The sequence below is a fragment of the Arvicola amphibius genome, chromosome 14 (genome assembly GCF_903992535.2).
Source record: "Arvicola amphibius chromosome 14, mArvAmp1.2, whole genome shotgun sequence".
In the NCBI taxonomy this organism is placed as follows: Eukaryota; Metazoa; Chordata; class Mammalia; order Rodentia; family Cricetidae; genus Arvicola; species Arvicola amphibius.
The window spans coordinates 20126005-20138492 of record NC_052060.1 but is presented as its reverse complement, the minus strand read 5'-3'; the positions used below and the strand labels follow the sequence as shown (position 1 = coordinate 20138492).

The 12488-nt window shown below is 46.2% G+C and overlaps 1 protein-coding gene across 1 annotated transcript in view; it reads left to right on the top strand.

The window, feature by feature from the left end:
- Positions 1-3952, top strand: part of Fndc7 (fibronectin type III domain containing 7) — a 35440-nt gene extending 31488 nt beyond the window's left edge. Inside the window, exons 11-13 of the mRNA XM_038311956.1 lie at positions 1463-1492; positions 3686-3735; positions 3816-3952. Coding sequence (XP_038167884.1) covers positions 1463-1492; positions 3686-3729 — 74 coding nt within the window. The 3' untranslated portion in view covers positions 3730-3735; positions 3816-3952. The remainder of the gene's footprint in view (positions 1-1462; positions 1493-3685; positions 3736-3815) is intronic.
- The last annotated feature ends 8536 nt before the right edge of the window (positions 3953-12488 follow it).

The following is a 12488-nucleotide window of genomic DNA, read 5'->3' as shown; positions in this document are numbered from 1 at the left end:
CACACACACACACACATCCTCACATTTATGTCTGGTTGAATGCTCAAAATAACCATAAGAAGTAGGTTCAGCAGACCTTACTGTTACTGGTTTATAAATAAAGAAACGGAGACTCAATGGCTCCCAAGTCTGTATCTACAATTCTCTGCAAGTCACTAAATTGTATATGACCCGATTGTGTGTGGACATGGGATAGCAAGCAGAGGATCCTTTCAGAAAGCACACTTGGAGGACATAATTTGCCTTATTCCTCATGAGCCCCAAACCAGTTCAGACCTATTAGATCATCCTTTCTATTCTTCCCGCCCTTATACATTTAGAATATTTTTAGTGGAAATTTTCCAAGTTTGGTTGTTCTTGAGAAACCATTCCCACAGTCAGAGAGGGGTGTATGTGGAACTTGGTGCAAATGCAGGCCTGCGGTTGCTAGGTGTGTTGTTTGGAGAGGGATGTGCGGTGTGTGCAGCCTGTGCAGGCAAAGAAGCTAGGCTACCAAGTGCATCTTCAGAAGAGGGCACTGTGTACAGCTTAAGAAGAGTCCCAAGCGGCCAAACCATTCACTATGCTTGCCTACCTCAGCATCTCCTTCTCTCTTATTTGAGTCTTCTCTTCTTCAGCTTTGGTCTACTTTCCATTTACTTTTTTTTTTTTTTTTTTTTGCCGTTCTAGTGATTAGACTCAGGGCATTGGTCCATGCTAGGCAAACACCACACTGTTGAAGTAGCATTCCCTCAACATCCCCCCTCCCCATCCCTGGGCCTTCTCCTAAAACTTTATTTTGAAACAATCTTTTGCTAAATTGCCCATACTGGCCTCGGCTGCCTAAGTAGCTTGGATTACAGGCATGTACCACCATGCCCAGCCCTTTTTCCTTTTTTACAAATGTGTGACTTTTCCATCTGAAATACATCAACAGGGCTGGGTGGAGAGATGGCTCAGCAGTGAAGAGCACTGACTGCTCTTCCTGAGGACCCAGGTTCAATTCCCAGCACCCACATGACAGCTCACAACTGTCTGAAAATCCATTTCCAGGGGATTTGACACCTTCACACCAATGCACATAAAATAAAGTTAAATAAACCATAATAATAATAATAATAATTTAAAAAAGGATGGCTCTGTGGGTAAAGCACCTGCCACACGATGGTGAGGACCTGAGTTTGGATCCCCAGAGCTTAAGTAAAAGGCCAGGCATGGTAGCACACACAGCTGTAGCCCCGGCGCTTGGCGGCGGTGGGGCACTAAGCAGATCCCTGAAGTTTATCAGCCAGCCTAGCCTAATCAGTGAGCTTCTGGTTCAGGGAGAGAGACACCGTCTCAAAAGCGAACAGTGGAGAGCATCAAAGAAAGACACCAGGATCAGCCTCGGGCCTCCACGCGCGCGCGCGCGCACACACACCCCATAAAAAAAAAAAAACAATGAGAATATTTTCAGTGCTTATGTTCTGTTTGTTTTTTACAGTTACTTGTTCCGGAAGTACACTCGGGATGGGTAAGTGGTTTTTTTCCTCTGGATAGAGTTGGAGAGAATTTGTAATGCCATGTTTCGGAGCTACTTAATGAAATCATGACCACAGCTAGTGCTATAGTTACTAAGAATGCCAAGTGTCTCTTTGAGGTAGTGTCCTGCTTCCCCATAGTCTTTCCCTTATTAGGGTGCTTCCCTTCACATTGCACAAACCGAGATGGATTCCTTTCGATGGTGAAGTCTTTTTAGTCTGAAGTCCCAGGGAAAAATGCAAATATTTTTCAGAGGGCAGCTGATTATTCCCCCTCCCCTCATACATGCTTTAGAAGAGGATTCCAGCCTTGCTGCACATTCAAATTCCTTGGCGCCCTTACGTTTTACTGATGCTGGGGCTCTGGCCCAGAAAGTCTGCCATCATTGTCCTAAGGTGAAGGCTGGGCGGCAGGATTTGTGAAAGCCCCTCTGGTGAGTTTAGAGGGAGTGGAGGGCCAAGATCTGCTGCCGTAAGGCCCAGCCTATATAATTTGACCCTCAGTGGGCCGCAGACACCTACAGTTCTCCATGCTGTGCGCACAGCTCCCAGTGGCCCCTCAAAGGCACCTTGCGACTTGGCAGGGACAGAGGCTTCACACTGCTAATGAGGTGAGCGCTGAGCACGCTTTGGACGGAGCAGTGGTGAGAGACTTGGCCCCTCCCTCTCTCTGAGTAAGTCATTTTTCCGGCCTCTCCAGAACAGTGGGAATCATACGTAGGAAGAACTTTCAGATTTCCTCTTTCTCTTCTGTGAAGACAGGACTGGTTACCTCAGGATCCTGGCTGGCAAGGGCCCTCTGACCTGCTAAAATGAGTCCTGGGATTCTGTTTGCTTAAGACTTTTGGTCTTTCTTGATCCTTGGATTATGCTAAATCTTGACAGCCCCATGAATTAACTTATTTTTGGGGGGGAGTGGGGTCTCACTGTGTAGCCTCATCTAGGCTGAAACTCACTATGTAGACAAGGCTGGCCTTGAATTCACAGAGCTCTGCCTGCCTCTGCCTCCCAAGTGCTGGGCTTAGAGGTTTACATCACAATGCTGGGCTGAACTGACTTTCTAAGAGGCGGGCTTGGGTTCAAAACCTGCTGCTTTTATTTGTACTTAGCCGAATTAGTTATAGTCCCTAAGCCTAGTTTTCCTCATCTGAAAACTGAAGTAATAGTTGCTTCATAAAATATAATAAGGGTTAAAAGAAATGTGATTAATTGGACACAGTGAGAGACCTGTAGTAATTAGTAACTGGTAGTTATCAGTTCAGGATCAATTTCATCTCATAACTCTCTATGACCTAGATAGTAACATTTGAATGTGCCACTTCTAATGTAATTCCATTTTTAACCTTAGAGCTCCTGACACTTTAACATGCTGGCTTTCAAAGTGTGCGTCTAACAGCACCAGTGCTTCCTAGTAAGCTCTTAGAAATGCCCTCTTACTAATGGTGGTGCACACCTTTAATCCCAGGACTCGGGAGGCAGAGGTAGGCAGATCTGTGAGTTCAAGGCCAGCCTGGTATACAGAGGGAGTTCCAGGACAGGCAAGGTTACACAGAGCAACTCTGTCGTGAAAAACAAAACAACAACAACAACAAAACGAAAGAAAGAAGCTGTCTCTGGGACTGGTCAAGGGCCTAGTAACTGGGAAATTCTAAGGCTGAGCCCAGCAACTTTGTTTTAACAAGCCCACCAGGATGAAGAAGCAGTCTCGAGTCTGAAGACCAGGGCTGTAACTCAGGAGAGCCCTTGTGGCTGGAAACTTGATGCCTGGCTAGAGGAGAGAGCGACAGGTGGATGTCTGTGTACTCTCGGTCACCTGCCCAGCCTGGGGAGCTCTGGGGACTCTCCTCCCCAGGACTTCCTTAGCAGTTGAAGGTTTATGTTCCCCCTTCTGTAAATGTCTGAATGATTGACGTGGTGGCCCTTGCTGTGGGACACAGCCAGTTGGCCTGGGGGTGAAAGGAACGCTCCTCATCCAGCCAGTAGTGTGAGCTCAGAAACACTTGAAGGATTCATTTCGTGAGGTAGGCATTTTGTCACGCTAGTCAGTCAGAAACCCCTGGTCACTTGGAACAGTTTGGCAGCTCACTTTCGCAGAAATAGCATCAGCACCGAGAAACTCTGAGAGTTGAAGCCGATGTCTGCACGGGTAACAGATCTTAAGTGTGTCCTCTCCCTTGCCCCTTCAGTAATTTACAGAGGGAAGAGGAACGACACCGTGAGCCCCCGGTAGAAGCAGGTGAGTAGTGAGAGGTAACTGGAGGAATCCACAGCAGGATTTTCCCTCCGTTTTAAAGATTCTCCTCGTTTCTCTTGCAGAGTTAAGGAGCAGCGACGGAAACAAGCTCTTAGAACACAGAACGCCTGTAGGATAGGAAAAGCTCCATCGGCCTTCAAGGGAGTAATTCATACTCTGTATCGACAGGGCAAGGTCAAGTGTGTCATCAGCTGCAGAGAAGTTCCAGATGAACTGTGTGAGGAGAGGTGAGGGCTCTACGGAGGAATGATCCAGAAAGTCCCCTGGAAGGCTGCCAGAGTGAGTCAGCGTGGAGTCAGAGCCTGCAAGCGTAAAAGCGCTGCTCAGCAGGAATTTGTTCAGAGGCTTCACGTCCAGACACGCCAGAGAATGTTGCCGGTTCCAACCAGCTCAGGCAGCAGCCTCCCAGAGTGCTAGAATTACAGACCTGTACCATTTTGCCCAGCGCTCCATTACAGACTTTAACAAGTCCTGTTCATGAGTGTCTCAGCAGTTTGCCTTACAGCATCTTCCCCCTAGGAAGCATGGACGTGGACCCCCACAGCAGTCAGCCCCCCCTCCCCCTCAGGAGGACAGCGTCCACCCTGAGACAGGCCTCAGTTGGGACTTTTTAGTTGGAGTCACACAGCAGTGGTTGCTAGGGCAACGCGGGGTAACAAACGCCCTCGGCACAAGTTCATCTAGTCAGAGCAGCATGTGAGCAGCCATCTGCCTCCAGGAAAGCAGAACTGTAGGCCCGTGGCTGGAAATATCACCATCAGGAGGGAGCGAAGATGTCAGGTAGAGCGGTAGCCAAGGGCAGAGTCTTACTCAGACCGTGGCAGACTGACACACACAGCTTTTCGGGGGCTCAGCGATCTTGTAGTCTGTTTTCTACAGTCCCTCACCTTGTAATGGCTTCTTTCCGGGTTTGGGTAGGAAAAACAGCGGTAGATAACATAAATCTGTTGCATCTGGAACGGTGTGTGTCTGTCTAACGCCAGAACGCTAATTTTAGAGTAGTGTGAATAAGATTTGTGTCACGCATGCGCACGCGGCTGTGGCGCTTACTCCTTAGAGGAGTGGCTGGAGGGTCCAAAGAAATGTCTCAGTGGTTAAGAGAACAGGGCTGCCCTTACAGAGGACCTAGGTTCCATTCCCAGTCCTCACGAGGTACCTCACAACCGTCTCTCACTGTTGGTCGGTGGCGGTGGTGGTCCATACCCTCCTCTGGTCTCTTGAGAGCGCTGGGCCTGTAAGTGATGCATAGACCCACATGCAGGAAAAACACCCACACTTATAAAATAAATAAAAAAAAACCATGGCTCTGGAGTCAAGAATGTATATGTTTGGAAGCAACTCTAAAAGTCTACCCAGAGAACTGGAGCATGAAGTTAGGTACGAGGCGGGGCAAGGAGGAAGGAACCAGTTCCCTTCCTATATCTCCTTTACAAGGAAACCAATCAAAGTCCAACAGAGAGGATGATATTTCTAAGACTGACCAGAAAGCCAAATATGAGGGCACATGCTGGTAATCTCAACACTTAGCAATCTGAGGCAGGAGGATCATGAATTCAAGGTCAGCATGGCACACATACAGAAATATCTCAATAAATCAGAGATGTAAAATGATAAAGAGATCTTTATAATAAATATCCAACCTTTAAAAGACTTATTTTTATTTTATGTGTATGGATGTTTTGCCTGTGCATCACGTGTGTGCCTGTGGAGGCCAGAAGATGGCATCAGATCCCTTGGAACTGGAGTGGTGGTCATGAGCTGCCATACGGGTACTGGGAACTGAACCCAGGTCCTCTACAAGAGCAACAAGTGCTGTTCACCAAGAGCCGTCTCTCTAGCCCATCATTATTATTGTTGTTATTATTTTACAATTTCACACATGTGTACTTTTCCCAACCATCCCTCTCCACTCTCCCCACTTCTCCACAAAATCTTCATCCTGTTCATGTCTGTTTTGTTTAGTGACCCACCAAGATTTGCCAGTGTGACTCTGGGTTGGGTGTTATCTGTTTGGGTGTGGTGGGCTCAGCAGAGGGTACACAACTAAAAACAGCACCCTCCTCTCAGAGGCTCTACTGATAGCCAATGCCCCAGAGGTGAAGGGTGGGGCCCCGGAGCCCCTAGATAAAGAGAAGCCAGGCCTAAAGGTGGAGTTTAAGGCTTCAAGTGCACAAATGGAAGAGTTGAGTTTTGTTCACTTAAAAAAAAATTGCTTTTGCCATCCACGATAGTGCACACCTGTAAGGCTAGCACTCAGGAAGCAGATGTAAGTGGATCTCTGTGAGGTCAAGGCTAGCCTTGTCTACATAGGGGGGTTCCAGATCAGCAAGAGCTAGATAGTTAGACCTTGTCTCAAAAAACAAAAATCATTTTTAACTGGGCATGGTGAGGTACACTTTTAATCCTGGCTCTTACGAGGCAGACGCAGGTGGATTTCTGTTAGTGCCAGGACAGTCAGGGTTACATAGAGACTTCCAGGACAGTCAGAACTGTGTAGCGACACCTATCACAAAACAAAAACAAATATTTGTGTATTTTAATTAGTTTTTGTTAATGAACAACATAAGCGTCATTATGAAAACACATGTATATTATACTTAGCTCACGTTCAGCCCCCAATATCCTCCCTTGTCCCATTCCACAGGGCTCCTTTCTCCTTTTGTTTGAATACCAGGGATACAAAGGCAATCACAGAGTCCCGGCTGTCACTCTAGAGACTTGAATTAATTAGGTATGGGGTCAGGCCCCCAAATAGTTGTTGGGTTTGTCTGTCTCATGCTCACCATGCACTTCTGACATGTAGGAGTTTGGGAGACTTTCTGTCCTTGCCTAGGTGAGTTTCTCGAAGTCAGATTTCAGTGGTTGGACACTGAAACCATGGAGAACGGTGCCTGTGAGGAAACACTGGTGAGACCCACAGTGTTCAGAGGAGGTGTGTCCTGGTGGGGAAGCCTATTCTGGACTGTGGGGTTCGCACCCATGTGAGACTGTGTGGTACACTCAGTTGACAAAAAATGTGTCTTTCAGAATGGCACCTCAGCATCCGGTCGATGGCTGACTGGAAGAGAAACTGATACACCTAATGGAAGGGCAGGATCTCTGCCTTCAAAGATCAGCGCAAGAAAATGGCCACATCCGCTGAGTTATGTGTCTGAGGTTAAGATGCACTGGCCAGAATTCCACAAAAGGCAATGTGGTCCACACTGGGCGGGGCCCAAATGAGTGTTTACTTAATTTTTACTTAGTCTGTATGATGCACACACTGCTAAGAGCTTTCTGCATATTCATTTCGCTTCCACAAGGACCGCACAAGCTAAATAAGAACCTCATCCTCTTTCCACAGATGGAGAAAAGGGGCCCAGAAAAGATTAGACACTCACCCGTGTTCACACAGTTCACTGGTGCAGACACCTCCAGGGGGTCACATCAGGAGTGCAGGGGCTCACACCTGCACATCAATATTTTGTTTGTGCAAAGTCTTTCACTAGATTTTTATGATAACTTCATCATTTGCTGGAGAGAAAGACCAGCACTGGATAAAGGGAAATGAGCTCAAAGGTGGGCAACCTGCTCTAACTCCACTGCCTGAAACTCAAGCTATTTTACCTGTTCAACGGCTTTATGGCCTGTGCAGCTTTTCATCTATGGCCAGTGTCGGTGAGACACTGTCATTTTGCCTTCATTCGGCGGTGTCATATTTGAGAAATACAAACACACTTTTTCATCTGTATAAGGTAGCCAACTAGAGGAGACCTGGAGAAACAGCTCAGGGAGATTATGCAAAACTAGGGAATGTGGGAGGACAGCCGATAGGTTGCAAGAGAAGAGGCCGTTATGATCTTGAAGCCAGACAGCTTCAGGTCCTAGCTCATCCGGAGATTTTTGTTTTGTTTTGTTTTGTTTTTGTTTTTGTTTTTGTTTTGTTTTTCAGGACAGGGTTTCTCTGTGTAGCTTGGAGCCTGTCCTGGAACTCGCTCTTGCAGACCAGACTGACCTTGAACCCACAGAGATCTGCCTGCCTCTGCCTCCTCACCCCAACAGTACCTGGATTAAAGGAGTGTACCACCACCACCCGGCTTGATCCAGAGATCTTACGAGATGTGCTTAACCTTCCTCGGCCTCACTTCTCCCATTTGTAAACCAGCAGTGAAGATTTTCATCTTGCTGGGGTCTACAGGGTTTTAGATATGTATTCAAGAGCTGAGGAGACAGCTCAGTTGGTAAAGTATTTGTGAGTGAACATAGGACCTGAGTTTGGATCAAAACCTGGGAAAAAGTTGGCTATGGTGTTGTGTGCCTGTAATCCCAGTCCTGAGAGGTGGAAACAGGAGGATCACTGAGACTTGCTCACCAGCCTGGCTGTTCCAAATAGGTGAGCTACAGACTTGAAGGGACTCAGCCCACTTGAGCGTGTGGCTCTGGCAGGCCTTGCCCTTCTCCCCCAATTCTCTTTGCCTTGCCAAAAACCATTAGATTACATCTCTGAAGCTAGCCCCTAAAATGTCTAATCCCATTTTGGGTCAGAGCCGCCTCCTAAAGTTGACTACCAAGGTCCAGCTATCAAATTATTGAGACCCAGCAATCAAAAGCTCCCTTGGCTGACCTAATGAACATGCCCAATTCAAACTGAATACCTCACTATACCTCACTCTAACACAGGGTTTGCCCTTGTGCGGTGTTCCTGCCAAGTCTGTCTCCACTCTATCCAGAGGCAGTCCTTTGTCCTGCCCCCTTTCCTGTGTTCCCTTTCCCTTCTCCTCCTTCACCTTTCTTCCTCTGTCTTTGTCCCTTATCCCTGCCCTCTGTCCCTCTGGGGCAAATAAATCTCCTTCATGCTGAGAACTTGGTCTTGGGGATCCTGAGCCAATACTTTCCTTTCAAGGTTTAGCAAAATCCTACCTTAAAAATCAAAGGCAGAGAAGTAACTGAGGAAGGCACCTGACATCGGCCTCTGGCTTCTGCACACACATGCTCCCACACACATGCTCCCCCAACACACAAAGATAATGTATCACACACAACACAACTGTTTTGAATCCACACTGCTAGTAAGAATCAGAGCTAGCAGCCTACAAACCTCAATCCCAGAGAATTTAGACAACAATACGGACACTAAGAGAGACTTACATAAACATAATCTACATGTGAAGTAGAAAGTATAAAAAGACAAGCTCTCCTGAGTAAATTGGGAGCATGGAGACCTTGGGGGAGGGTTGAAGGGAGGAGGGGAGAGGCAGGGAGGGGAGCAGAGAAAAATGTAGAGCTCAATAAATATGAAAAAAAAAAAAAAGAATCAGAGCTAGAGTTTGCACATTGTGAATTTGTGCATGGGTGCACCAGGGCCTCTGCACTGTCCCTGGGCCTTTAGGGACACATGTCATAACCACAGCTCTTGTGACAGTATTCCCAACTCTGAAGGGCATTTTGTGTCACTTCCTGACACCTAGGCTTTTGAAGGGCGGACATGGAGATATCTCACCCGCCCCACTTCCTCTGCTTGACCCCCAGGGTAAGCAACTCCAGAGAGATCTGCTCCGTGAGGGTGTTTCTTAGGGGTTGGGCTCCACCCTACTATACACACTAAGCAGAACTAGATTTAAATTTGAAAAGGGAGTGGGAAAGATGGTGCATATATTAAAAACTGTGAGCAACTGAATCCATTTAGAGGAGGTTTAAGGCTCCAGCTTCTATTGCTACAAAAACCTCAGACGGAAAAAAACACTCTTGACATTGTTTTCTACTCCTGGCCACTCTGTTTTCTGGGTAGCGCAGGCTGATCTTTCTTTCCCCAGTGCAGCACTTGCGGTGAAACCTTGGTCACACACAGCGTCAAGTCAGCCTTCTCCCTTCTGCAGTCGCTTGAGGATAAAAGAGACAATCCACTCTGTCTGATATGTGGTGCACACTCAGCACTCAGTCCAATTTAGACATTATTAGGAATATAGCACTTACTAACCATTTCACTGTGTGACCAGTGTGAATCTTTGAAACTAAACTCCTGTAGGAATGCTTATGTCTGCCAGTGTAAAAACCGCTGTCAGGGCACTCAGTAACTGAGCTGATTAACTGCTTTGCTTTCAGATCTCAAGACTGGTTCTCAAGTCGGCTGCTGCCTAAATTATCTTGGTATGAGCTCAAATCAGTTCCTGTTCATCTGTTTTTTTTTTTTTTTTGTTTGTTTGTTTTTTTTTGTTTTTCGAGACAGGGTTTCCCTGCAGTTTCTAGAGCCTGTCCTGGAACTAGCTCTTGTAGACCAGGCTGGCCTCAAACTCGCAGAGATCCGCCTACCTCTGCCTCCCAAGTGCTGGGATTAAAGGCGTGTGCCCTGTTCATCTGTTTTTGACAATAATTTTAGGTCTCTTAAAAACATCGATAATCTTCTCCATGCATTTTTCTTTTTCTTTTTTTTTTTTTTTTTTTTTTTTTTTTTTTTTTTTTTTTGCACAAACTTGTTAAATAACAGAGGATTGTTTTCTTGGTGATTTTTTTTTTCTGTTCCTATGGCATTCTCTTTTTTAGGGCAGTGTCGGGACCACGATCTCTGCTCTTGGTTGTGTTAATCCCACTGGTAGAGAATAAGATCACTACCACAATTTAAAGTCAAATTTGAAGCAAGCTTTAATTAAACACTGGCCAGGTTGATGGACTCTCTGGCTAGGTCCATCGCTGGGTTTCCAGAAAATGGCTCCTAGTCATGGTTTGCAGGGCTTAAAAAGGCAAACCCCACAATTCACCACATTTCTTATCGGGTCCAATCAGGAGAAAGCTTACATCCTGGCACATTTCCTGCCTATGTATCTCCCGTCTACACGTGACCAAGCACATCCTGTGTAGTTGGATCAAACTCTTTTAGGGAAGTGAAAACTCGCGGCTTGTTATCTCCCCATAAACAAAAGCCTCCGGCATTTCAGGAAGTATTTGTCCTTGGGAAAGGGGCACGTGGGTCAGAGACATTTTTTATTTCATGGATCTCTTAGGCACAGCAATGAGAATGTTAGCTCTCACAGTTAGCCTGAGCTGGGTATGTAGCCAAGGCTGACCTTGGCCTCCTCACCTCCCTGCTTTCATCTTCTGGGTACTAAGATTGCAGATTTGGGTCACCACTTCTGGTTTTAAAGCATTCAATGTTTCAAACCTCTTTTGATGACTACAGGAGGCTGAGGAGCTGCCTCACTCCATTTTGAAAACAGGAGCCATTATAAGTTTCCATTTACTCTAAGGGCTGCGTTTCTGTTTCCTGGATCCTGACCCAAGACCTTGACTTGTTTTTGAGAACACCCTAACCCTTGTAACTAGTGACCACATGGTGATGGCTGTTTCTTGTTTTTGAGATTTTCTGTACATCCTAACTGCCCTATTGCCTATAAACCTGCTATGCAACTACTTGTGATTTTACTCCTTAAAAGGGCCCTGAGAAAAGTACACTCAACACTTCTCTCTCTAACCCAATTTAGGAACCAATCACCGGCCAGCTTTCTGGTACACCCAAATAAAACAAAGTTTGCTTCAAATATGGCTCAAAAATTATGCTAGTGGGCCTGTTCTTACCCAGAGAAGTACCATTTTCTGGAAGCCTCAGTGAGATAAAACCACCCACCCAAATTCTTTTTTTTTTTTTGTTTTTTGTTTTGTTTTGTTTTTGAGACAGGGTTTCTCTGTATAACAGCCCTGGATGTCCTGGAACTAGCTCTGTAGACCAGGCTGGTCTCAAACTCATGAAGATTTGCCTGCCTCTGCCTCCCTAGTACTGGGATTAAAAGCATGCACCACTACTGCCCAGCTCCCACCCAAATTCTAAAGTCAGATTTTCACTCCAGGACCTCAGAGTTGAGGGGCCACCTCAGGAGGTGTACACCTTGAGAAGTTCCAAGGCTTCGAGGCATGCTTTTGGTTTCTAGGACTACCAGAGTGAACTACCATGCTGAGAAAAGCAGCAAGCATCAACGGAGGACTCCCTTGATAAGTCATAGTAATTTTCTGTGACATTTGGTTCTGCTAAGATCCAGATCTAGAATGAGGAGGGTATGGCAAGACCCAGTACTCTTCCATCCAGAACAAAAAGCAGGACATCACACTGCGCACCTGAGGTTCTTGGTCTGGTTTTGTGTCTTGTTTGTCTTGTGTTTGTGTGTCTTATCTTTGGCCTCATTTTACTGTCCAAGTCTAATGTTCTTTCTCTGTCCTGTGTGAATTGATTTATCTTAGACTTGGAATAACTGAACAGATGGACAGTCTGGGTAATAACTAGCAAATCCAAAAGCCCCCTAGCCTGTGTTCTAAAGAATTATAGCAAACTTTACCCCTCCCCGTGAGTCAAGGGAGATTATGATTATCCCATCACTATGAACTACCTCCCAACATCCTGTGAAACTGAATGACCCACATTCAAAGTTGACTGGCCCCTCGATGGCACTTTGATTCTCAGATAGCCTAGGAGGTGGTGAACGTTTCCCTTAGCAAACCCAACCACCCAAATTATATTGAATACATCTTGCCCTGGCCCTATGCAAAAATTTGGGCCCCACATTGGGTGCCATTTATAGTTAGAATTTTCTTTGCGCCACCAAAGAAATATCTGCTCCTTCAAAATCCAATCCATTCTCTGGAAGGGGAATGGAAAAAGCTGTTGGTCCAGGAAATTCCTACAGTTTGGGCAGAGGACAGTCCTCCTGGCTTGGTCAAACATGTGCTGCTCCTTATAGTGCAACTAACACCTGAAGCTATTCCCTTTTGAG